Source organism: Drosophila hydei, unplaced genomic scaffold (genome assembly GCF_003285905.1).
Source record: "Drosophila hydei strain 15085-1641.00,03,60 unplaced genomic scaffold, DhydRS2 tig00008119-arrow-pilon, whole genome shotgun sequence".
Lineage (NCBI taxonomy): Eukaryota > Metazoa > Arthropoda > Insecta > Diptera > Drosophilidae > Drosophila > Drosophila hydei.
Genome location: NW_022045830.1, coordinates 2841991 through 2869458, shown reverse-complemented (window position 1 = coordinate 2869458; position 27468 = coordinate 2841991). Strand labels below are relative to the sequence as shown.

The 27468-nt window shown below is 43.8% G+C and overlaps 3 protein-coding genes across 3 annotated transcripts; 2 read left to right on the top strand and 1 right to left on the bottom strand.

Annotated features, from left to right (window-relative positions):
• Positions 1 to 9164: 9164 nt before the first annotated feature.
• LOC111594585 (glutaredoxin domain-containing cysteine-rich protein CG31559) lies at positions 9165 to 15307 on the bottom strand. The gene is made up of 2 exons (XM_023307943.2): positions 14381 to 15307; positions 9165 to 9789 (listed from the first exon to the last, which is right to left on the bottom strand). Exons 1-2 carry the CDS (start codon positions 15242 to 15244, stop codon positions 9316 to 9318), a joined length of 1338 nt encoding a protein of 445 aa, XP_023163711.2. The 5' UTR covers positions 15245 to 15307; the 3' UTR covers positions 9165 to 9315.
• Positions 15308 to 18184: 2877 nt separating this feature from the next.
• LOC111594570 lies at positions 18185 to 20893 on the top strand. Its single transcript, XM_023307927.2, has 5 exons — positions 18185 to 18412; positions 18476 to 18838; positions 18893 to 19369; positions 19427 to 19579; positions 19647 to 20893. Exons 1-5 carry the CDS (start codon positions 18205 to 18207, stop codon positions 20822 to 20824), a joined length of 2379 nt encoding a protein of 792 aa, XP_023163695.2. The 5' UTR covers positions 18185 to 18204; the 3' UTR covers positions 20825 to 20893.
• A 3257-nt stretch (positions 20894 to 24150) lies between these two features.
• On the top strand, positions 24151 to 26183 carry LOC111594584. Its single transcript, XM_023307942.2, has 3 exons — positions 24151 to 24886; positions 25578 to 25700; positions 25758 to 26183. Exons 1-3 carry the CDS (start codon positions 24421 to 24423, stop codon positions 26153 to 26155), a joined length of 987 nt encoding a protein of 328 aa, XP_023163710.1. The 5' UTR covers positions 24151 to 24420; the 3' UTR covers positions 26156 to 26183.
• Positions 26184 to 27468: the final 1285 nt, after the last annotated feature.

Below are 27468 nucleotides of genomic sequence, written 5' to 3'. Positions count from 1 at the left end.
ATATTTCAAGACTTGAAGCCCATTAACTGCGCTCTAATTTCATTTGAGTTAGTTTAATGCTTTAATAGACCATTAGTTGGTCAGCAGTTGGCATTAAATGTTAATGCTTTTTAGCCTAGTCTTAGGCAGAGTTTAACGTAAAGTCTTTAAAAACCGAGCACACAAAGACCAGGCCCAAAAAGCTTTAGGCCGACAGACAATGTGCAAAGAATAATGAATATTACATTCAAATTGTACGAGTGCCACTTAGGCACGCGCACACACATACACCCAACACACACACATACACCCATGTGAGGGCTTGTGGGTGTTGCTACATCTTCATATGTTGCAAAAGTCAGGCAACTTGCATAATGCCTCTCCTAGCCATGTTTATGCCACTTTATGCAAAAATAATTGCACAATTAGTTTGAAGCTGCCGGTTGCCAGTTGCCGGGTAAGCGGGTATGAGTGGGGTTAAGAGAGGGTATCCTGGTGTCGGTTGTCGGGTGTACCTCGTGTGTGCCTGGTGCCTGCTGCCTGGTGCCTGCTCTCTGGTGCAGCGAGTGCCTGTGTACTTGGCGCTGGCTGCTTGTTGATGCCGCACATTGTAAAATTGGTTCAAGCGTTGCTGCCAACGCCGGCGGCAAGGTGATGGCAAGCGGTAGCGCCTGCCCCCACTCACCTCTTCGACCTGCAGCCACCACCCACATATACACAAACACACATACACACGTTCACAAAGACAGTCGCTCGCTCTCTGCTCATTAGTAAGAGTTCTGAATGCTATTACAGCGTCATCTACTCTAGTAATGCCACTGCTACGCCTCTGCCTCTGCCCCACACCCCACTGGCTGTCCCCTACTTACTGTTTGTACACATGTGCATAAGTGCAATGCAAACACACACCTCTCACACACTCAGACATAGATACATGCCATGGGCACTTTACTTTTTGCGCACACGTAGCTCTATGCTAGATTTTTGCCTTGTTCTGCCTCAACTTCGTTCACCTACCTTCGCATAAACAATTGGGTGGGCTGGAGTGGAGCTTGTTAGGGCAAGACAATGCGCTTCAAATTGGTCAGATTAGCTAGAAAATTCGGCATAGCTTGTAGCTCAGGCAGTGCTTCGCTGGCTTGGGAGCCCTTTGACATTTGCAGATTTACCTGCGCATTACCAGCTGAACCGTAACATCTGTGACAGCACCACAGTTAGCACCGCCCACTAACTCGCCAACCGACCGACCTACTCGAACTGCCTTTTAGCAACAGAGCAACAAAGTTGTACGCTCTTAAGTACTCGCCCGTGGAACTGACATTTAATTACTCTACTTAATATGCATTTTACAGCTGCAATCCCTGAAAAGAATCCTCGTTTTATATGACAAATGCAACTGTGGCTCATTGCCCCAAGTGTGACAGATGGATAAACATAAGCCCCATTCTGCGAGCTGATGTTAAAACTCCTATTTCTTCTTCTCTTTTTTGCCAATTGTCCATATTGGGACTGTGCTGACAATGATTTGGAAAGGAGATATAAACTTAAGCACGGCACTAGACAACTATGTGACAAAGTTGTAATAAATGATTTTGGAAACAATTAGAAGATAAACGAGGACAGGAATAACCAGAGTTGAGGTTAGACTGGAACAATGCTATGGATGAGGAGCTATGTCAAAGTATGAGCAACAACGTTTTACCAGCAAAGATTGTTTAATATTTGCAACCAACAAAATACTTTTGGAAACATTTACTTAATAGCTTAAGTGAATTGGCATTGCCGCATTGGCGACAGACACAATCAATTTCAATGGACTCAACTAATCAGTTGATTGATATTAATTAACACTATCCATATAACGGCACATGTAAATTGAGAGCATTATGGAGTCTTGTCGGAGCAAATCAATCAATAATCATATTAATGACAAAACGTGGCAATCGACATGCCCCAACAGAAGGCTTTTGTCAATACACTTCAGAGTTGAGATGGCATTTGGCAAGGCTGAGAGTGTCTTATGCATGCATTTATATATATATACCTATATGTATATGTATAGATAGATTTATATATATGTAGCTGAAGTTCAGAGGAAACTGCTGTTTGAGATTCCTTTTGGCTTTTTGCTATGAAAGTTGTCAGCAGGCGAACGCAACGAGCATGACATGCCACTTATAGAATCAATTTGCGTAATATTTTTCATTAGGACAGGTCACACGAACACACACACACCCGTACACACACATTCAGATGCTTTTAAGCACTTCTGCTGGCTCGCATTGAGACAGATGTTGGGTTTGTTTTCCGTCAACCTCATTCGCATGTGCTTGTGGCTGCTTGTAATTACTTTAAATTGATATAAACACTTTTGAAATGAAATCGATCTAAGCTTCTTGTTAACAGATTAACATACACGCCAGGCAGGCAAGGCAACAGGGCAGCAGCAAGCACGAGAGAGAGAGAGAGAGAGAGAGAGAGAGAGCGAGTGGCTTGCAGTTTACAATTATTATTTATGCCCACAATGTGTATACACATAAGGCTGATGTATGTATACACAGATTTGCCTTTGTGGCATACAATTTAGGTAATTGTGTATGTGTGTGTGTATGGTTTGATAAGAGTTCACTGGGTATGCTTATGTGTGCCACACACACACACCCACACACACATACACAAGTAATCCTTGAAACATGTTTTTGATTTGCAATTTAATCAAGATAATCAAGTTTTATGTGTTTTAAGAAAATTGAAAGTGTGCCTTGTGCCATGTTAGACATTGTTTGCCTTTGCTGCTGGCTCGGCTGGCACTGCTGTTGCCTTTGCTCTAATCTTTAAATCGGCCATTAAATTTATTATTAAATGCATTTTAATAACCAAACTTCCAACCTGTTAACCATTATGGTGCAACAATTAGTTAGATTCTGGCAAAACCTGGCAACAGCTGCTTAATCACCTGATATACCAAAGGGCAAACGAAATGCGAAACTTTATTGAAGGCAAATCATTTCTTCAGCCCTCAATTTTAGGGTTAAGAATAAGTTTTGAGCTTTTCATTCTTTTGCAATTTAAAGATATCTTGATTACTTTCGGAAGTGTTTCTGTTGGTATTTCTGAATGGATCTGCAGTTATCGCTTCAGTGTGAAGTTTTGCAGATACAATTTATGGTCTTTAAGATGTGTGAAGAAACTCAATACATTTTTGTTCTATAAGCTATATATGTATGTGTGGAAATATCTAAATTAGAGCAATTTATGTTCGTTCTTACTTAGTTAACATTTTCCGTTTATTTATTTATTTTTTTTTTGCGTACCATATGCAACGATCCACAATTTTCACACATTGCCAATTGCGTTGGCATTACTTTTCATCGAAATGTAAAAGTTTTTCATATTTTCCACTTGACAAAGTCTTCGTGCAGCTTGCATAATAGTTTTATGGCCATCCAGGGGTGGGGGAAAACTTTGCTTTTCCAAGAATATCTAACGCCGCAGTCCATGCCCCGCCCCACACCGTCACTCGTGCAGCCCTTTCAATAACCATTCAATTTACCAAGTTCTTCTGCTGTCCAGCTCGTCTGCTGCTCCTGCTGCAATTGCAGTTGATGGCTTTGATTTTATTCGTGGATGCACTTTTCTTGTTGGCTCTGCCCTGCACTGGCCCGCCCTGGCAGGCGCATCTATTGTGGCTGCTGCTGTCCCTTTATGCGCAGCGCACTGCTGTTGCATGCTTTTATTATTAATATTTTTCTTTGCTTCTTTGCGCATTATTTATTGCTGCTGAAAAATGTTTACCCACAACTCAGCGCTAACTTGACTGCAACTTGTACAGAAGACAAATTTTATTTCACTCGCTGCGTTCACTGGCTTTCCATTTTGGCCTCGTATTTTGCTGTGTTGTGTTGGTCAGGTTATTATGTGGGCTGAGTGAGTGAGTGCTGAGTGCTAAGCTTTTAGCCATTGGCTAACGCGGCGTATGCGTAATCGTAATGCGCTTACGTGCTGGCCATGCCAAGCAGCGGGAGCAGCAGCAGCTCAATTTGCGGCATATGTAAATAGAACATTTCTGTTGTTAGATTCGAATCATGTTTGTTCTCAAATACAAGACGAATTCCAGGCAAAAGGATCTGGGCAAACAGGCAGCAGCTTATTAAGGCACTGGGTCCCAAACCTTTATCAAGTATACGCAAGAAAGTTATCGGCAAACGGCAATCTAGGCATGCCCCAGCTTTGGTTACAACTTCCAGGCTACGCCTCTTACGTTACCTACTCGCCCCCTGCCACTCCCATTGGCAGCTAATATCGTTTAATACACAAAAGTGTAGACTCTCTGGAATGAACTGCCGGACGGATATTCGCCTGGCTTGGAGCGTTGGCTAATTTTGGAGCTGGATTGTTTGGCCAAATCTCAAGGCACACATCATGACCGTGTGTGTGTGTGTGCCTCCATACCCATGCACACCCACACACACATTTTGCATAAATCAAACAAGCAAATCGGCATCTAAACAACAATTTTTGCCAATTCAATTGAATTTCCAGTTACAGAAATGAAACCGAAACCCGGCACACTGGTCGCAAAGGTGCCTGGCCCCGCCCACTGGCCACTGGCAGTGGCTGGCCATGGCAGTGCAGAGCACAATCCCTACAATTTTCGTCCCGGCACGGCACACGTGCCAGCCACAACAACAACAACAACAACAACAACAAAGGCACGCACACTCAATTATTTGCTAAAAGCTTATGTAAACGCCTTCGTGTCAAGGGATTTTATTAACTGTTTCTTTTGGCCTAGCTGCTAGCCTGGCCTAGGCCAAATATCAAACTAGCTCACCTATGGCAATACACACACACACACACATGCTCGTAATGACAGTGGAAAATTTGCACACAAATCGTTCGGCAGCTGAGAAGCGTCCTAGATAAAAATCGCTACAAGAAAGAAAAAAGCAAAAAGAATAAGAAAAGAAAGCAGACGGCAAAATGAAGAAAAGTATTCAATACAAAGAAATTGAAAAAATGCTACAAAATGAATCAAAGTGAAAAACGAATGTGCGAGGCGAAACAGCAGCCAAAAAAAAAAACTGTGCGTGTGTGTGTGTCTGTGTTTGGATGTGTGTGTATATTACGTTCGCCTAACGAGCAAATCGTGTTCAATAAATATTTGCTAGTCAGCCAGGGAGCTAAACAGAGACAAACTGAGCAGCAGATAAATGTGGAGTGAAAGCGAGCGCCAGATAAGGCAGAGTTGAGAGGGTGAAGGAGTGAGGCGCAGTCATGCGGGCAGGTGTATCTCACCGCTGCCAAAATCTGAAATCAAATCCAAATCCATATCCAAATCCAAACTCAAGCGAAATATCTGAAAAAAAAAAACTTTCCGAGAGATCTGGCTGGCACGAAGCTAACACAATCGAACCAGTTGGTTAATGGCTAGCAACGGCTTATTGGCCAAGGGCTGGTGAGGCTGTGAGTAGGAGCAACGTGTGTATCTGCATCTGCATCTGCATCTGGGTACGTATGAAATATTCATTAATTTACAACTCCCCTCAGAGAATTGACTCATGTGCGGCTGCTCGCAAGTCGCGTTTCAAACTCAATTTATGAGCGCCCGGTGTGTGCTTTAATAGTTCGCAGCTGAATTAATTGACTTCAGCTGGGCGAGAGGGTAGCGCAGAGCGGGTATTCGTGTGTGTGTGGGAGGAGGCGATGTGGGAGATAGGATTCTGGCGTTGACTATACATACATTTGCCATAGATCTCTCACTTACTATTAAAATAATTTAATCAAAATGCTGTTTACCCAACCGCACACACACACACACACACACACACCCACACACATAAGTTGAAAGGCAAAGTTTCAATAAAAGCGTATGTCTGCTGGTCTCTTATATCTCTATAGAAACGGTTCGATTGCTTGTGGCTGCGGCTCTGTGTGTGCGGTTCAAGCGGATAAAGTGCATAAATTTTAATCAATTGTTTACTTACTTTTAGCTGCTTCTTTTCCCATTCTTTTCTTTGTTCTTATTTTATTTACTGCGCACAAGTTGTGAATTGTTTTGCACTTTTGGCTGCCTGTGCAGGGTATAAAAAGTGGCTAATGATGTTGGTAACACAAATTGAAGTAAAACTTTATACTATAGCAGAGAAAGTTGCCAGAAATCTTGGCAAAATGTGTATCAATGGGTTCGTTCTTCGAAAAAATAAGAGCTAAATATATACTAAAGAATAGTTTATATAGTAGGAATTGCAAAAGTGTTTTCTTTTTTAATTAAAAGTAGTAAAAACAGCAAGAATGAAGGGATTCAAGCTAAGTAGGCAGGTAATGAAAAAGCTAAGCCACAGCTTGGCAAGGAACTTAATGCTATTCACTGAGGCACTTGAGACTGTTCTTAAGTCCACTTGGATATAGTGAGGACTCCTTTATAATAGAACTTTAACAGTTGCTTTACTGAGAGTAACTCGCTTTTTGGACTAAGGAAAATGGTAGAAAGTACAGGCAGATAAAAATATGAAAAGAAATTTTTAAAAAATTAAGAACTACTAACGAGATCAAACAATATTGTATTTCGAGTGAATATATATATAAATAATTTATATAAAATGAATATTTCTAGTCTGAGGAACTTCTTATGAGTTAGTGAATAGATAAAAGAACTCCGACTATCTCTTGGGACTGACAGGGACAAGGAGGGGCTAAAGAAAGAAAGTGTAGAAAAGCGAAATGTGTCCCCAGGGCTACTCCAACTCCAAACATTTCACACATATCTTACAAAATGCCTTTTGCTGTGATATGTTACAAAAGCAACCATTATCGATGCCACAGTCTCAGTTAACTGAACAAAGCATTTAGTCACCGTTTGGCTTCTTGGGATTGAGCATTCGGGCTTCAGTGTAGTCTTTTGTTTTGCAATAGCCACAACTGCAACAGCAACATGAGCAGGAGCTGGAGCAGCAGCAGCAGGAGCATCATCAGTTGAACCACATAGTGAACGAAGCCAACGGATTGTAACAAAGGCAGATTAAAACTTATGCACACAGTGAAAGCATAAAAGTCTCTGGCTGACTGGGCTGTACCATAATGTGAGCTATGTTAGTTTTATGGCAGACACCAAATGGGTTAGGGCACTGCCAGCAGCAGCAGCAACAGCAACAACATCAGCAATGCTTTGACAATAAAAAATGTAACTAACCGCCGCTGCTGGCGGGGCCAAGAGCATTGTGAATGCTTTATGAGCCTTAGGAGTGCCATAATTTTCACTTAATAATCCGTTGAGTAGCTGCCCGTGATTTGTGGCCCAGCCCCAGTAAATGTAATGAGCTCCAAGGCACGCCGAATGGCCGAGTGTGGTCGGCGGAGCTGGAGGGGCTAAACAATTTCAAAGTTTTTGTCGAAAACATAATGTGTTCCTAATTTTATTTGTCGCCAATTGGGAGCGCCGCCCCCTACCCCAACCACACAATTTATAGTGCGCGGACTTAAACACCTGCGCCGGAAAGTATGCAGCATTAACTGTAAGCTTCGACGTACGCTGTACATATTGGAGCCGGTGCCGGAAAGTATGCCAAAATAATAACTATGCACACAGCAGCTGGAAAAAACAGCCACAGCAACAACAACAATGATATTTAATGACCGAAATGCACATGAAATTGCGCGCATAAACTAATTACCGCGGATAAAGTTAACAATGGCAGCTCCAACACAAGGCTGCGAAAGGGCGTGTGCCTTTAAAAGGTTTAACTGGCAGCAGTATAGGTTCGGTTACAGCCAGTGCCTGCCATATAGCTGTCAGTCGAACGAGTCCTGCGAGTCCTGCCAGGCCTGCCAGGCCCGGCAATCCTGCTGTGGCCACAAGCTGCTCATACGCCACCGTTTGCCCGCATTACCGGCATTTACAATATTTATTTTAATATTGCACGGTTTTTGGCAGCCACCCAACCCACCTGCTGCCGTCTCGTAGAAGCGCCCACTCCCTCATGCCCACCGGTATATTCTGTGTGTGTTATTGTGCCAAATTGTTTATGAAAAATTGCGTATGACGACGATGACGACGGCGACGACGGCGTCGCTGTTGGCGCATAAATCAAGCTGCCTTGGCTCAGGATTTGGGCCAGTCGCTCGACGGGTCGCCCGGCCTGGTAATTACAATGTAGCCGCCTGTGAATTTAACGATCCGGGCCGCAGTGCCAACAGTCGCCAACAAGCAAATGCGGAAACACAACAATTTTAACCAACGCCACCCGCTGATGTAAAGGGTTTGCTGCTGCTGCTACTGGCCCAGGGTCAGTTGGCCTGGTCAGTTGGCCCGGCCAGATTGGCTGGCTGGCAGAGTGCGTGTGGGCGGCATGTTAAACACAAGTGTGAGCCAAGTGGAAAATAACATTTAAAAATGCCATAACAATAACTAACAAAGACACCAAAAGCAAATGGCAATAGCAAATGGCCCGACTGGGCCGCCAGACGCTGAGGCTGAAGCTGTAGCTGGAGCTGCAGAAGGAAGCCTTCAGGCCCAGGGGCTGGGGGTCAGGCTGGCAGAAATTAAATGGCGCGAGAAAATTGCACGGTCAGTGCGGAGTCTGGGTGGAGCAGGTTTACATAATTGCCAAGCAAAGAGGAATAGATGAAGAGAGAGAGATAGCAGCTTTGAGTGAGTGAGATAGAGACTGCAAACACAATCAGACATGGTTAACTGTATTGTGTGTGAGTGTGCATACCTTGGCCCAACACAAAGTGTATAATCGGATTCCAATTTTGAAAAAAATATACTTAAAGCAGTTAAAGTCAATCCTTAAAGACTTCATGCACCAAAAAATAATTTGCTTAAGGAAATTTTAAATATTTATGAATATATTTTTATAAAACTGAAAATGAGCCAATTTCACTTATTTTATAATTGAGAAAACTTATATTTGTTTATCTTTAGCTGAGAACTGAGAACAAATATAAATATATAGCTTCATATGTCCACACATCAAGCAGATCAGAGACAGAGGATCGAAATGTTCCCAGCTCAATGAATTCTGCACAAAAAAAGAATTAATACATCGTGCTCCGATTAATAAAATATAATTACTTTGCTGGCCATAAAATATTTATAATATAAGTCAGAATCCATTTGAAGTCACAGTAAAACACAAACTTTGCCTTTTCAAAACTATTTACTACTTAGAACTAGGCGTGGTTAGTTAGTATGTTTGCATGCTTGTTCTTGTTGTTGTTGTTGACTAAGTTAAACTGGGCTTACGATTAGGGGTTATACAAAATGCAAATAGTGCGCTTAGCTGCTAGATATGAGTATATATATAGATATGGTGCGAAGGCTCAACTCTCTACTCAGCAGTTGTGGCACTTGACCAGGCCCACCTCGTCGCAGTTCATGCACTTGAGCGCCACGAACTCGGCCGTGAAGTGATTGCGATGCACGGACTTCTTGGAGCCGTTGCACGAGGGGCACGGCAGTAGCCGATAGCCGCCGCAGGTCTGGCAGGTGTAGTTGCTGGCAATGGTCTTGTAGGGCTTCAGCAGCTGTCGCAGCTCCCCGGATTCATTCATGCGTTCCACTGTCGCAGCATCGCCGATGTGCTGGCCCTCCACATACAGCTGGGGCACCCGGATCTGTGAGCTCTGCATGCGCTGTCGCATCTCAGCCTGATACTCGACGCTCATGAAGACGTCCCGCTCCTCGAACTTGACCAGCAGAGTGCGCAGTATCTGCTTGACATTGGCACATTTCGTGTAGGTGTCTCGTATGACGCCCATGCTGGTCGTATAGAGCACTACCTTGCCCAGGTCTTTCTCCATGAAGCACTGCGAATGGTAGGAATAGGTAAAAGATTAGAATGTTAGTTTCAGTTCTCTAGCCGGGCAGGAAAAGCGGGTCACTAAAAATAAAATGCTTGAAATTGGCACAGAATTCGCCACAGAGCTCAGACTTTGGTCATGGCCCGAATGGGGCGAGACCAAATGAAGATCAAATGAGGCTGCAAAGAACGGAGTATAAAACAATTACCATGACCAAATATAATCCACACAAAATGCAGCGACATTTTCCGCTTTCAACAGGGGAGAAATCTCTGGAAGACAGAACCAACAGCAAAGACAATAGGCTTTGGAATGCGTTAAAACCAAATGTAAAGACGGCTCGGACACGAGTTTCTTTTGACGCATTGTGAAGTGTTTACAACCTGTTGGGTTCATTAGCTCTTGGCGTCTCACGTAACCAAACGACACTGCATGTTATTCAAAATCCTATTAATCAATTCAATTAAGCAATAATGGAAAAACTGCTAGCCAATTGACAGCAGCTGTGGCTTAAGCACGCACACACACACACACACACGCACACGCACACATTTGCACAATGGAAATGCGACGTTTTTCCGACTATTTATGATGGCTTATTTTGTAAGGCCGGTGCTGAACCGGTTCGGGTTCACTCATTTCATTTGACAATTAACATTTCCGTTAGTTGGCCAACTTTGGTGGCGTCTGCTTTGGCTAATGAACTGCTTTCCAGCCAGCCAGCCAGCCAGCCAGCCAACCGAGCCACTACTGGTATCAATGAACTGTACAAGTGCAGTCACGAACGTGGGTATACTCCGAAATAAGTCTCTAATCCCCCGCTTTTCAAACCGGTCCAACGAGAATTCGCAGAGGCAAATGCATTCAAATCGAGATTAGACCGAAGACCGTTAGACCCCAGTGCACTTGATAACACATACGCGACTCAAGTGGGATGCGATGGACCACAGAGCAGTGGGACCTGTTCCAATTAGCATTTGGCAGCACAAATGCAGATCACCAAAACAAATATTCATGCTCTTCAATGACAGTGAAAAACAAAAATAAATATTTCGTAGTTCAAACTTTTTATCTCCCAACTCTTTGCGTGAAAATCAATTTTTTTAATTTATAGCTCGAATATTGCGAAAAATATTTCACTCAAATCATGACAAAATAGAGTTCAAAGCCTCGAGCCAAAAACTTTGCAGCAAAACAAAAACAAGCTGCGGTCAAATGGAAAGTCAACTTTTGCAACGCGGTGAACGTCGCTGTGCGATGTCGCCAGGCGGTTTTTCCCATTCAACAACAACGAGTGTCCCTGGTGAAAATGCGAGGATGTACCCTCCCCACCCACCTGCCATACCCCTCAGCAGCGCGCCATTCACTGCTCCCGCTGAGCCTGATTAACGCTTCGGCTAGCTGCAACTCGTGTCGTCAGTCGGCTTTAAGATGTGATTTTGTGAGTTGCCGAAAAAATATAAATAACACAAAGACGAACAATTAACACACGTGATTTGCACAGCTAACCTCATGGCAGTAACAGTTTCATATACCCTGTAAGCATTGTTGCTGGAAAGGGGTATATTGAGCTTACTATGTAAAGTTTTAATATAACCAAAGGCATCAGGAAACATGTTGGACTGTCTAGTCTTCATAGACTATCTCTTTTATCTATGTCTTAATCTGCACATCTCTCTGACTGTAAGCTGGCCGAACTGTCTTAAGATTTACCTTTATCCATTTACAGCTCAATAATATAATATCTTGACTCAACCAATTCGCGTTCTTTTGTTACTTTTTGTATAGTGTACACCTCTCTCGTTATCCACTCAGATCTACACGATGGTTAACCTATTGGAAACGTTCAACAATTTCGAACAGACAGAATAAAGGTTGTTGCTGCAAGTTCATTTGAGAGTGAAAACTTTTAGTATCTGCGAAGGGAGGGCGTTAGCTCTTAAAAGCAGAAGTTGAAACAGTTACTAAAGAGTGTTTCCGTGTCTGATGATGGAGTGAAAACGCTGCACTGGCTGCAGAGTATCCACTAGTGGATCACTGGCTAGAGTAGAGCACAGTTACTTGCTTTTTTTGATTTTGTTTCTGTTTATGTCAAGCTGCAGCCGCAACATATACGAAGACGCAGCCGCAGCAGCCGCATGAATTGGTAAAAAGAGAAAGCAGGTCACTTGTATGGCCAGCAAAGAGGCAGCAGTCGGTTCGAGTGATTGGCAATCGAAGAGTTGAGCAACAAGCGGAGTCAGATACGAGGCTAATGCCAATGCTGACAGCCGACAGCCGACAGCCGCAGCCGCAGCCGCAGCTGTTGTTGCTGCCTTCTCGAAGGTGACAAAACGAAGGCAACAACTTGATTGTTGCTTTTATTGTGATTTTTAATTGTGGCAACAGCAACAGCAACAGCAACAGCAACAGCAAATTTGACAGCAGCTTGCTCTAATTATGCATGGCTTAGAGCCAATTGCCAAGTCCAGAGCATAAATCAAAGGGCTCTGCTAGCTACCAATATCAAATCAACAAGGCAACAAAACAGAAAAACAATGGCAAACAGATTTTCACTTTCGATTCAAAGCGTTTGCTCTGCATACTAGTTGCTACTGCCAGTTGCTCGCATGCTGGCTGCATTGTAATTAGCAGCATCTGAGCGCTGCGATTGTTATGCAGATGAGGATCGCAACGCGTTGGCCTTAAGCTCGACTTCTTTCGTTTTGGCTAATTTGCATGTGAGCCGCTATAAAGCCATAAAACACATTTCTTTTCTTTGGCATTTAGCTAATTTATGACGATCTGTTCGCCTCTGCAGCTCGTAGCATTCCATCAAATTCATCATGAGGCCCCCAGAGTCAAGCTCTATAAGTTTGAAAGTGAAAAGCAGCAGCAACAAAAGCAACAATTAAACTGATCTTAAATCTGAGCATTAAAATAGATAAAGGGAAATTTCCGGGTCTTCTGTGGAAGTGAAATGCGCACAACTGACTAACTCAATAATAAAAGTTAAAGAGCATAAAAAACAAACCCCAAAAAATGGACATATTCGGCTGAACAACACATTTATTTCATTACAGAGCAACGGAAAGTTCCAACAGGTTTATGCTCGTTATAAAATGCTCAAATAACTGTTTACGAATATCACTGATACATAAAAATGATATGATGATTGAAGTCTGCAGAATTTAGATGTCTCATTTAGTTTACGAAATTGTGAGACTTCAAGAATGATTTAAAAGTATTTAATGACCGCAAATTAATGAGTGATGCATGTGAGTTATATGTTTAGTCTAGTGCTATAAACTCATAGAACTTTATGCCCTTTGTAATGAATATAATCATAGTTTTATTTGCACTTTCATTAACAATGATTTTTATCGTTCTAATGCTGTTGGAACTACTAGAAAATTTGAAGCTGTTGTCTAAGCCTTAAGGCAACCTCCTGGAGACTTTGTGGAAATATATTTGTCAGTTGCCAGTTCAGTCGCTTCGACTACAAGTGCCTATGAAACTTTGTGTTCTTATCAATATATTTCATAGAGTATTTTTGCCTTGCAATATTCTTGAGCAAACTAAACTGAAAATCAAGTTTTGCTGGCAGGCAGTTAGAGTAAATTATATGGATATGTTACGTATCGGAAGTGCGCTACTTGTTTGCAAAGCCATTTAATCTGCGCCTTCCCGTGGCTATTGTGGTTATGGCATGCAGGAATGAGCTGGGTAAATGGCAATAGGCACATTTTGGGCATCTCAGTGGCCAACAAAGCAGCGAGGTATATATCTATATATACATGTAATATCTCAGTTATATGAGACTCTCTTGTTTCATTAATTGACTTTCTGATTCGTTTCGTTCACAATGAGATCTGAGCACACGCCTTAAAGAAAATGTTGACAATTTCAAACAACTTTGCTGACTTTCTATGATTAGTTGTTGCCATTGTTGTACGCTGAAGTTTTCTAACTGCACAATTTCCGAGCGCTGCCATTAGCAGCTCAGCGGCTCAAGCTAAACCATTTATCTCTCTGGGAGCAAAGAAAACCAACAAAAAATAAAAAAAGTAAAACAAATGGACAGAAAATAGACAGAGCAAAAAAGCCGCTGGCCCAAACCAGCGAGTGGTGCCAAAGCACCACAAAACCGATATCTAAATAAGCCAAAGCCAAGCGAGCGACAACAAAATAAGCCACTTAACGGTATTCATTATACATGTGAGTGTGTAATTGCACGCACACCACACACACACACACGCAGAGAGAGGAGAAAAGATGCAGTGTTTATGGTGTTAGCCAGACTCGTGGCTCATTAGATTACGAGCAGGCGGCCAGACATAAATACCAAATGTGAAAGATACACACACATTTATATATATAAATGTATATTGAAAACCAACAGCAGCAAGCAGAGCCACAACAACAACAAGCCCAACTAACGGCAATTGTTTGGCAGCACTTTCTCCCATGGAGCGTGCAATTGGTAAACAATTTGCCAAGATGCGCGCGCTGCGATTGCATAATTTGGCGAACAAGTGACTCAATAAAGGGCAAAGCACACACACACACACAGAGAGGTGTAAAGGCAGCGTGGGAAACTGTTGGTTACACAACTTACCTTAGCATTTGGCTGCTGTTGCAGCTGCAAGAACGTGGCTATTCCATTGCGCACACGATTCTTAACTCCGCGCACCGTGCCCTTGGCGGAGCGTATTGTGGACTGTGTGGAGCTGGCGCTGCTGCGCACATCTCGATAGCCAGCGAACACGTCGTGCTCCTCATCATCAGCTGCCGCGTCCCGCTGGTCGCCGTGCCGCACAAAGCTCCTGAAGTTCTCGTGCTCGTTTATGTGAAAGCTGTAGTATTGATCGTCCGCATATTTGTAGTTGCTGCTGCAGCGATTGCTGTTGCTGTTGCTGTTGCTGTTACTGTTGCTGTTGCCATTGCCGTTGCTGCTGTCCGTCTGCGACGTGGCGGCCAGCAGAGTCTGTTCACCGGTTTGCACAAAGTTGGCCCGCTGCACCGCCGCACGCAGCTCCTCGATGTTCGCCTCGTTGAGCGACTCGCGCGACAAGCGCAACGACTCTGGCTCCGTCTCTGGCTCAGCTATAGACACTGCCTTGGGCTGCCGGTTTGGCGGCTTGTCCTTGACCTCGGCGGGGCTGGTGAACTGCACCACGTACTCCGCACTGCGTCTGTCCCGTATGTCACGCAGCAGCGAGTCCGGCAGCAGCGTGCCCAGCATGCGCAGCGATTTGTGCCGCTGGCGCAGCTGTCCGCTGGGCTTAGCTGCCGCCTGGCGCACATATTCCGTGCTGCTGCAGTTGAGGCTGTCGCTGTTCAAAGAGGAGGGCTCGCTCTCCTCGCTGTCGTCCGTTAGTATGAGTGTGGCCTGTACGGGGCCGCTGTTGCTCTCCAGGTCGCTGCCGTTGCCGCTGTCCGCTGTCTCGCAGTGTGTGGCATATTTCTGATACTGCTGCATGTAGCAGTTGTCCGCGCCGTCTGCCACAGCTGCGGCTGGCAGTGTGGGCGTGGCTGCCTTTTGCACAACCATCTTCAACACGGGCCAGCACTCAAGAGCTGTATCTATGTTTTAGCACTGGGTCTTAAAGTCTGACTATCTGCAGATCTGTAGATCTAACTCTGAGTTGGCTTTACTTGTTTATTGCTCTGCTTTAATGCGCTGCGTTCACTGACTCTAGTGGCCGTTGCACCCGTCCTCGCATGTCTTTATGCTTCAGCTCTTGTCGTTAGACTGCGTTGCGTTTTTTTCCCGCTGCTCTAACAAAGCTGCCAAAGACCGCAGTCACACCGCAGCAGCTAACCAGCCAAGCAGCCAAGCAAGTAGCCATCCAAGACAATGCCACGATCGCCGCTCACTCGCGCTCTTCCACTGTCTCTCTTTCTCTCCCTCTCTCACACGCACACATTTCACCTAGTTAAGCGTCGCATTCAGCGCTCAGATTCAGCAAACGCTCACACGCTCACAGCTGCTTTCTTTTCGTGATCTGCAGCTCCAAGCGGCCCATTCGAGAGCAAACGGGTATTTTCCATTAGGCGCGCATTATTAAATTTTGCAATTTTGCGCCCGTTTCTGTTGCTGTTCTCAAATTGTTGGCCATTAGCGCTCAAAAGATGCTTATGGCTGCCATCTAATGGCCTGCAAAGAGCAGCTGCCAACAGTTCGGCACGAAATCGTAATGACTCGCCGACGATTATGTCAACGCAGAAATCGACCAAGTTCCCAATACCTTTTTGCTAAGAATAGCCAATTGACCACAGGCAGTTGGTTCCCAAAAACCATCGGGCTGCCAAGATTACAACTGTTTAGGCCTTAAATAGTAACTTTCTTCAGATGAAGACTTTGGGTAATTACACTTTAATAATGGCTGTGATGGAGCCAAGATTATCTTAAGCTATATGTAAATCTCTATCCTGAACCCATTTAATTTCTAAGCAGTAGCAGACTTTTATATATATATATATATATATTAATTTTTTTTTTTTTTGATAAGAATCATCAGCCAAGTAGCTCTAGCCTTGTCCGTCTGTTCGTGTTATGCAGCCGACGATGTCAGAATCTATAAGAGCTTTAGCCTTGGTTAAAGTTTTTGTATAGCACACGCCGATCAGGTTGCTTTATTCAATTAATGAATAACTTATTCAGTTGCCATGAAATCGCTTAAAATCAATTTCAAACTTCTGTTGTTTGAGCACATTTTTCGGTGACTTCGATCATTTTTGGCACTGCTAAATGAAAAGCCTTGTTTTTATACCTGCTCAGTATAAATAATATTTCATATACAATATAAATAAATATATTTAAAATTCTGCTCCAGACGAGCCAAGCCATTTGGTGCTCATCATTTAAAAAATAACCAAAACCAAATTTGATATTAAAACAACTCGATATTAATTCAAAAGTTAACATGCAAAAGGAGCCCAACTTTCAGTTGAGCACTTCAACAGCAAATGATTTTATTTGATGGCTTTAATCGAGCTCAAGATAAATGGACCTCGAAGTGAATCGATAAGAGCACGTCCATTTGCATGCTTGTCTCTATGCAAACTAGTATATCACTTTGACAAATATGCAAGTGATTTTTATTGCTGGCAATAAGTCAAACCCGCTTTGTCGACTTTTATCGCATTAATAATCGCAGTCGTTGAGGCCAAAAGCTTGTTTAATTTAATCGAAATGGCTACCCCAAACGTTAAGTGAATATTTTATCTTTATTTCCTGTGATGAGCGTCTTAAAATTGATAAAACTCCATTTTGAGTGAGTAGAGAGAGCATTGGCCCAAAGGCTTGAGAGACTAATCGAAAACTCTTTAATTCGCACTTCTCTTTTATCTGCTTATCATTCACGCCTCTTGGCTCAAAGGCAATATTGGTAAGCCAGATTAAAGCTTATCTCAGCTGCAAGCGTGCGAAAACTCGACATATTTTGCTGAATGAATATGTGCGTCGCCCACTTATCGGCCGGATATTAGAGAATTTCCATTGCCGATTGCGCAAAATTCATTCAACGTTAAAAAAGTGAGATACACTCACACCCACACACACACTCACAGACAGCTCAGCTTAAGTTCAGGTAGTTTGCAGCGTGGTCAACTTTATTGATACGGCATGAAGTGCAGCATGAGTAAAGCCATTGGGGGCGATAAGCAGCTCGAAATGCGCAATAATCAGTTTGTAGAAGTGCGGAAAAGATAGTCACTGCACAGTTGCCACTCAGACAAGCTACAAACTTTAGGCAGCAGCAGCGACCACACAATCAATGCAAATGCCAAGTTTCAAGTCTTATCTAGAATCGCGCCGCTTTGTCAAAATCGGCCAGAAATCACGTAGCAAAAGCCACAACGAGATTCTCGATTTTCATACAGCAAAAGACCAATCGAAGCACATCTAATTCACTAAATTAAAACTTTTCTCAATCGCTAAAACTGTGCACATTAGAAAAGTTGTTGAGCCTGAAAACTAATTTATTTTTGATTTTATTATAAACTTAGGATTTGTTAACTTAAAGGAAAGATGATTGACAGACTGAAAGTAGGCATAAAAATATATTATAAACTGAAATATAATATTAATAATTAATAATTAATAATATATATATATATATATATATAGATTTAAAAAATTAATTGAAATCTGTGCTTGAGCCGTCGTTAGTGAATGTGTAGCAGCTGCTAGTTATATGAAGCCAGAGATAAGTTTGCTCAGCTCAAAGCAATATGTGACGACAACAGCTTAGCATATTTCTATCTGCGCACTTATCTCATCTGTGCGTCTGCGATTATCACGTGTTGACAACAACTTTGCAGTGCAACAATTTTTGGTTCTTAATCAGCGGCGCGTCTCACGCTTTGGTATAAAAGAGCTGAACGCATCTCCAATTGCATTTAGTTTGGACTTAGGTACTGCAGTTCATAAAGAGCATGACTTGGATGGGCTTAGAATTTGGGCGAGCAGCTTGGCTGCTGGCTGTGCTCGCTGCGGCAGCTGCCACTGTGGATCATGAGACGATGCTCTGCGCGAATGACAACACGCCCATGTGTGGCCGCAGCCAGGGCGAGTATCTGCTGTTCAAGAACGAGTGCGACTTGCGCAAGGCGCAGCGCGAAAACCTAATGGGCGGCCCACTGTGTAAGTCACTAAGGAAGCTTTGAGCTGTAGCCTCTATATTCAACTCCTATCTTCCGCCTGCAGTTGATGTCGCCTTGCACAACTGTTTGCCCAGCTGTGATCTAGAGTGCGAAGCGGTCGTTCAGCCCGTTTGCGGCGTGAGCGTGGCCACGGGTGAGCGCAAGAGCTTCCGGAACCGCTGCGAGATGATGCGCACCAGCTGCCTGACCAGGTCCGATTGGCTGGAGCACAAGTGGGGCGCCTGCCCACGTGGCCAAAAGCCGCCCAAGCAGCCGGCGCACACTGTGCTCGTGGGCCAGCGCAAGCGGCGTCGCCCGATACCCTGTACGAATGTCTATAGGCCGGTGTGTGCCAGCTATGCAGGCGTGAAGTCCACCTTCTCCAACGAGTGTCTGGTCAATGCGGAGAACATACGCACCCGCAGAAGTAAGCTCACGATAACAGCTTGACCCAACAGCAGCTCAAGTTACGCTTTTGCAGATTGGCGCATTGTGTCGGAGGGTCTGTGCGGCGAGGACAGCACCAAGATGAAGCACAATCGCAAGTGGAAGCCCAAGACGAAGCCCAAGGCGGAGATGGAGCGCAGCAAGCGCAGCTACAAGCAGGTCAACCAATTGGACGACTTCGAGATAGCCGAGGATGCCGTGCAAATCTTTGCGCCCTCCACGTTTCACACTCAATTCATCAGCAACTCCGGCACCATGGAAAAGAGTTACTCGCTGCCCGCCCGCAAGCCCTATCAGTCGGATAGAGCCCAGGGCTCAGCTAGGCGTATCTATGGCAGCAGCCAAACGAAATCCCGCCCTGGCTATGCCAACGAGGTGCAGCCACCCAGACGCGTGAGCTCAAAGTCCTGCGTGTTCAGTAATGAACCCGTTTGCGGCAGCTTCAATGGCGAGAGTCGCACTTTCGACAATGTGTGCGCTTTGATGGAGTACAGTCAAACGGTGGGCAATGGTAAGCACTGAACCGTCGGGGATTTGGCCAGCAACTGTAATTAAAACTACTCCACAGCCTGGACCATTCTGTATGAGGGCCCCTGCCGGCGCTGCGATAAGCCCTGCCCCAGCAAATACAGCCCGGTTTGCGCGACCCGCAACGGCATAAGCTACACCATCATCAACGAGTGCTACCTGGAGCGTGTGCGCTGCAAGGATCCCAACAGCAGTAGGTTCTTTTCTATTTGACTTGACCACCAATGATTTTGCTCACAGCTGCTGTCTCACTTTTACAGATTGGAAGATCGCGCACAAAGGCGAGTGCGTCCTGCCCGCCGAGGAGGTGGCTCAGAGCTTGCCCCCACCCAGCCCCAAGCCATCGGCTCGCATACCCCACATGCTTTACGCCGTTAAGCCCACCAGCAGCAATAATGGCACCTTATCGACAACCACATTCAGACTCAGAGCCTGGGCCAAGCCGCGGGCTCCCACGCAAACCACAGCAATTCCTTTGCCACGTCGCTTGCTGAGGAAATCCAAGCGACCAACGCCCACGCCCACGCCCAAAGACCTGAGCAATCGCAAGATACGCAAAATAGAGGCAACCATCTTCCAAGGCTTCAATGCGAACAGCTACAGCAAAGAAGCACAGCCCACGCCCCTTAAGGCTCCATCCACAACCAAGCTGTGGTCCGCCAAGGACAGCTGGCAGACTCAACAGTTGCCGGAGAGTGGCAAGGACGTGTATCACAAGAGGCCGCATCATAAGAAGGCGCACAGTGAGAAGTATCCGCACTACAACTGGCAACAGGCTCTAACCACGCCACGCCCCACTGTGCCGACCACCACACCCGCACCACTTAACACACTTGAGGGCATTGCGAATGCGCATTTGCTCAGTTTCGATATGAAATCTGCGGCGGAAATCTTTGGCGAGATCGAAGCCGATACGGAAATACTCTTTATGATGGACAGCACAGCGGCAACGGCAAATGCAGTTGAAACGGAATCCACCACACGTGAAGCAACCACACTAGCAACCACGCGGGCATCCACAACAGAGCCCACGGTTCCCTCAACTGAATATGCCACGCCCACAGCACCACCAATCACAATTACAACGACGACAACAGTGGCACCCTTCAGCACTGAAGACACTACATCTGAGCGGGATGCAGAGGAATCTTCCACAGATCTGTCCACGAACAGCATCTTTGATGTGGCTACCAGCGAGAGTCTGGATCTAAGCACAGCGGATGAAGCGGAGGCAACCGCAACCACAGCAGCTACAACCACAACAACGACAAGTGAAGATACGGTTGTAAGCGACCCATCAACAACTTCCAACGTGGACTATTTGTCGGACGAGCCGATGAGCACACAAAGCGATCAGACCTCGATATATGGGCTGGATAAGAACTCGCTGATCATGCGTCTCTTGCGGGCTAGGAGTGGCAAAAATATGGTATTATAATTTGTCTGTAAGTCAGTTATTGTTTCAGTGATATAAGTGCTATGTTATTTAGATTAATATACATTTAAATAAGCCACAGTTAGTTTGCATAATAAAAAGTCAAATTTTAGAATGTTTCATAGTTTGAACTTGAGCCATGGCGCCATCTATTGTTTATAATTAATTGGTTGCTGTACATACTTATTTTATTATTTTCAGAAACCATGCTTCGCATGGTTTGTACTTGGTGCTTGGTACTTGGTACTTGTATACACTTCAACTAGCGAATACAACAACCAGTGATGAGTTAAATATACTCCACAGAAAATAGTCTACAAAGGTAAATGGCAAAAGTTGTAAATGTACTCTACATTCATTGATGTTACTTTTAGCGTAGACGCAAACCAAAATGAGCTTTGCTTTTCAGCTTAGTTAAGTTTTCTTTTTTTGATTAACTCTTAAAAGTTTACAAGAAATATATATGTATGCCACGTTGATAGATATATAAATTGATATAACAGAACTTACAGTTAGTTCTTTACTGTCTTAAAAATGCAGCATATTGAATGTTTTCAATTAGTAAACTACTTTTATTTCATTTGATAATTATAATTAATTTAAGTCATTAAAACATATGACTTAAATGAAATTATATGATTCAAAATCTAAATAGTTCCATTGGTATAAAATTTTGAAAATATTGCTTTAAAGAATTTATTTGATTTAAAGATTTTATATTATTTTTATATTTATCTTATTTAGTATATTATACAGTAAACATATTCCTCTTATCCTCGACTCTCAGCTGGGCTTTTTGTTGCTTTTGCCATCTCGAATAGCCTTAATTTTCTCGGTATGCAGCTAAGTATGGAATGTTTAGGATAGAAAGGTTGAGTGTGAGTAATTTTATTTGGCATAAAATTCGTAGCTGAGCTGAAAAGACAAAGGCAATCTGCCTAATTTCTATCGCCCAACGCAGAAAATGACTTAAAAATATTTCAATTAGTCTTAAATTAATAGACCAGGATGTTCCCCATAAAATGTGATTTTAATTACCCAATTGATTTTTTTGCCAATTATGTTAGCCATGCTTTCTGTGTTTATATGGAATTTAACATCTGCTTAGATGATCTTGACATTGAAATTTGATGACGGATTTTAATCACCCGATCAATCAGCAAAATTTCACTGTTTTTTTATTCCGAAACAAGCATAATTATTAGTCAAACTCTCGTTGGCGGAAACACTAATAAGCCTCAAGCCTGGCAATATAATAAAATGACCGTCCGGTTACCAGCTGCTCAGTTGGCTAGTTGCCTAGTTGGCTGGCTGGCTAGTTGGCTAGTTGGCTAGTTGGCTAGTTGGCTAGTTGCCTTTGGGGCAAAGTCCTCTCGGCTTTAATTTGTTTAATTGTGCATTCAGCTCGATGGCATCTGAGTCTCGTAAAAGTAGTTTTTCGGCGTGGGGCAGTTGGCCACTTGAAATGCTCGCACGTTTGCGTGTGCCACATGATTTGATATGCAGCCATCAGCTCAATCGACTTTGATCTGAGGCCAATCATCATTGTTGGCTAAGTTTTGACCAAGTTGCGGCTCGAGCAAACTATTTTGGGGCTGGCTAAAAACAATGTTTACAACAATTGCCAATAAACTTTCTACCAGCAGCTGCCAAAGTAACAAAATCTAATATGCTTGACGCTGGAATATGATACCTTCTATAAGTCAGTTCATACGGGATTACCTCATGACCATTGGGGCCAGCCGTAGACAGTGACTAATTAATTAGCTGGCTGAGAATGCGAGAGACAGTGTGGACAATACACCAGCTACATGCTAAGCACGCCATAAAAACAGTGGACAAACTGCGCCAATTGTTACTTTCACTGGTCAATAATGCAACAGGGGCAACAGCAGCACAAATCACAATTGCAACAGCATCAACAGCAACAACAACTTTCGCGTGGCAACGTTGGCTGCTTGTTAATTAAGACGGTCAGAGATGCAATGACTCCGACTCCGACTCCGACTGCGACTGCTACTGCCACTTCGAGTCGAACTCTATCCCCAGCTACGGCTCTGATTTTATTCGCACTGAAGCGATTCATAATTCGCAACAATTTGAAGCACACTTTTTCGTACAAATATGCAAATTACACGCCGATGCTAAAGCTGAGCAACCGCAAATGCGCACATCTGTCGGATACACTGAGAGAAACAATCAATTTACTTGTGCTGAAATCTTGCCCTGCTTGGGTAACATCTAGGCTGAACGCTGAACTTTTGCTATTTAATAATAAATCAAATTGTTTCCCTACTTAATAATATGAATAGAAATAATTAATTAAAATTTATAAAACAAAGAAGAAGCTTTGTTAGTTCATCAACAGCGGCTTTGCTCTTTCCAGTGTTTGGCTGTATTTCTTAACCTTAGACTAAAGAGAGATTGGTTTTTAAATTGTTAGCAAATATGAGAGTTTTCTATTAAATTTGATTTATTTAAATTATATTATATATATGGAGTATATATTCCATTCAAATATAATCCCCAAATTAATTATATTTAAACTTTCTTCTGTGATATACACAATATTAGCCTATGTCAAAGCTATACTATTATTTCTATTATTTCTTAACCTTAGACTAAGAAGAGATTGGTTTTCAAATTGTTAGAAAATATTAGAATTTTCTTTTAAATTTAATTTATTTAAATTATATTATATATTAGGAGTATATATTCCATTTAAATATAATGCCCAAATCAATTATTTAAATTTTCTTCTGTGATCTACACAATATTAGCCTATGTCAAAGCTATACTCAAGCTGTTTATGTTCAGGTTTCAAATGTTTCATACAAGAGTCGACTAGTATTCCATATAGTGCACTTTTCTCAGTGTACGCCCATATGCAGTCGATACGTATTGCTGCTGCATACGGGTTAATCTCACTTAAATGCATTCGCACTTATTCTGATTGCTATCATTTACATGGCATCTCCGCAGCCGCAACTGCTGCGCTCATTGCTAGGCCAAGGCCCGAATGGCGCCAAGGCGTTTCGTGTGCCAGAGTATCTGTTGGCTGTACGGGATTCACTTTCGTTTGGCGTTCACGTTTGTGGCTTTTGCTTTCAGTCGCACGCTGTACGAAGGCATTGAGCCGGTCGCTGGCTCATAATCCAGACAACGACGACGAACGCGATTCAATTTGCTGTGAATGCTTTGGCTCATTCAATGATCGCCTCGAAACACGCTCTCAGCTCTGGCTATGACCCAGAAAGCGACGCACTGGCTTCGGCATTGACTTTGACTTTGACTGTGAGCTGGATGCAGCAGTTTGTGTTGCTGCTGCTGCTGCTGCTCTTGCTGCTGTTGACAAGCAGGAATCTCAATTCCGGTGCATGCCGCTTGATGCATGCTGCATGAGCATTAGATGTGGATGGGGCTGTGGCGCCGTGTCTTTGTGGCCAAGCCAGCCGCTCGTTAGCCGGCATGCGGTTGAGTCTTTGTGATAAAAGGAGTACCCGGTCGCCTTCAGTTTCCATTTGTGTTTCACTCGGCCAGCCGTGCGGTGGTGTTTGACAGTGCGCGAGATTCAAAAGACTTACAACTATCCAAGCAATATGTCGCTCTCTCGCTGGGGCATAGCTGCTTATGTGGCATTGGTGCTGTTGCTGCTTTTGCATTTCGGCAGCACACAGGAGGTGTTTGCAACAGTGGCAGCAGCAGCAGCCGCAGCCCCAGAGGCACCTTTATATCCCTCCCCCTACCCATCCTCATCTCCAGCGCCCGAGCCCACTTCCCAAGTGAATGTCGAAACGGCACGCGCTAGCGGCTCCTTGCTTGGCCAGAGTGATATCTACATAGCGCGCAATCAGCGCCAGTGCTTCGAGACGCGCAATCTGGTGTCCTGCATCAAGTATAAAACATCAAAACTCATCTGGAAGCTGGCCACCAACGGCATGGGCTTTTTCCCCAACGAGCACGAGCGGGCGCTGGGCGAGCAGCAGCCACGCTTTCTGCGTCTCGTCCAGCTCAGCGAACCGGCTGAAGACATTGTTGTCTTCAGCGACGCCAAGAGCCTGGCAGGTGGGTCTCATTCGAATGGGAAAGTGGTAGCCAGAGCAAAGGCAATTAACAGCTAAGCTTTATGCGCAGCTCGTGGCGAGAGATCGGCCTATTGGCCACATTGTTTTCACCAGCAGCAACAGCAGCAATCACTTTGTTTGGACTGCAAACATCGTATAGAGGCTAAAGTGAATTGCCCACGATTTATCGGTTCTCAATAGTGATAAACACCTGCGGATGTTTATCGCTCATCTAATTAATTAATTTCCACGCAACTTGGCTTTCTTTTATGTATCTTAGCATAGGGCATTTCGAGGCTCTTCCCATTTTTGCATGGTGCAGGAGGCAGCTGGCATATGTGAAGATATGAAATAATTTTTATATAAACTTCGTTAATAGTTGACTTGATGTTGTCAGAGGTCTGTATTTCTGTGAAAGTTATTCTGTGCAAAGAGCACTTTTATATCCTTTAGTTATCCTTTAGTTAGAGCAGCGTAAACCTAAGGAATATATACTATATCAGGCGATATGTTCTTGCTTTAATCTCAATTACCTCGCCCTTGGTCTGCAAGTGTATTCAATCTTCGTCATTGCCGACAAATATGTTTCTCTCTAACAGTTTTGCGCGCTTAGCAAATAGCACTTAAATCAATAAACAATTATTTTCTGTTGGCACTAATTGCTTACGCACTTATTTCATATGTTTTTTCAGGCGACAGTGAACTGTTAAATATTTTCAAGTTCCTTAAACGCGCCGTTGAGACTTTCGGACGGAATCATGGGGTGCAGCTGGCGCTGCCGAAAGGCACAGCCGCCCGCGTAATGGATGAGGGTGGTGAGTAGCAAGAGCTGAATTCAGAAGTCGAGTTAATTAACGCCTTCCTCCAATTAGATGCGCGCGGCGCTCGCAAGAAGAAGAAGTGGCTGATCCTGCTGCCGCTGATCATCTTGATGAAAATAGCTCACTTGAAGATGACCTTGGTCACGCTGCTGCTCGGCGTGCTGGGCATGAACGTGCTGCTGGTGGGCGGCACGGGCTGGCTGATACACTATCTGAAGTACAAGACGTTGTGTAAGATTCATCCGCATCTGGTGCAGAGCCACTCGCACGTCTACGACTCCGATCCGGCGGACTACTCACAGTTCCTGGGCAGCAGCTTCTCCAACAGCTACAATCCGTCCAGTCCGCACGAGGTCAATGTGAACGGCTACAGCAAGGACTGGTCAAGGACGAGCAATCCCTACCATGGCTACAACTATTTGGATACGATTAGCAAGCGTATACAGTGAGGCCTCTGCCACATGAACGATTTGTTCCCGCCCCTAGTGAAATTATCATCGTCGTCGCCGTCGTTGATATTGTTTTTAACTTAATAAACGTTAATTTACATAGGTAATAGAAAGTATTTAATAAACGAAATGTTCGCAACTGTTGCTCAAAAATGCCGACGTGTTGGCGGAGTGGTGCTGTGGTGGGGGGGGGGTGCGTGTTTACTTACGCCTTATCAGCGAAACGCTTTTGTTTACCCAACAATTTGCTTTGGCTGCCGAAAAAGTGGCCCAGAAGACAGAAACTACGCAACCAGCAGCAAAATCAATATGTTTATATTATTTGTATCGCTGCGGTGCCCATTAAAACATAAATAAAACTTGCAGCTAGCTGACTAACAGACTGCCTCGACGCTATCTTGCCTGTACATATGTAAATGATTAAGCTAAATAAATATGATTTAGAAGGTGCTGTTGCTGTGGCTGCAGCTGCTGCACGGCCCACGAACCCAACTACACAACTACCCAATATCTCGAAGTCCGCCTCTGTTTGCGCCCATTTGTGGCAGCCATCAGAAGCCACGTAGTTAAGCGTCCGGCAAACACAGATGATAAGCGCCGTACAGGAGGTGGGCAACGTGTTGAGTGATCCACCCCAGCAGCTAAATTTATAGCAGCAACTGTTGCCAAGCCTTGGCCAAGCGAGCTGTCCAATAATGATTCAATAGAAATGTTTTCTATGCAGTCAAATGGTTGGCTGAAACCTTTTACAATGACTCGAATTTGAAGAAACTGATGAGCTATGTGAAGCATGCTCACCAGAGAGCACTTAAGAATGATAAATGAAGGCTACAGCAATAACATATTTATATAAAATGTCTGCTGGAAGTTGGCATATTTTCAGTTAAGAACTTTAGCATTTCTAATCTATTTCATCAGTGAAAACATCTCCTGCTACACAGAGCTCATTCGGCTAGTTAATATAAAATATATATATCTTCAGACAGAAATTATCAGTTCAGTGAGAGAGTTCAGCTGCAGTCCTAAGGCAACATGTTTTAGCTAGTTCATCTTGCTGCTCATTTCTAGGCAATATAATTGGAGATAAGTAAATTAGCTGCGTAATGCTGTGGGCAGGGGGCAGGGAGTGTATATACTTTTGCCGTCGCGTTTACTTTGGTTACATAAACTTATAACGGGTCATTTAAATATGGTTAAATATAGTATATTAACGGCACACTTTACTTTTTAGTTGTCCCGTAATATAATGATAAAGACTGAAGTGACGTGATAAGATAGAGCGTCATTATATTAGCTAGATCGCTGTTGTGAGC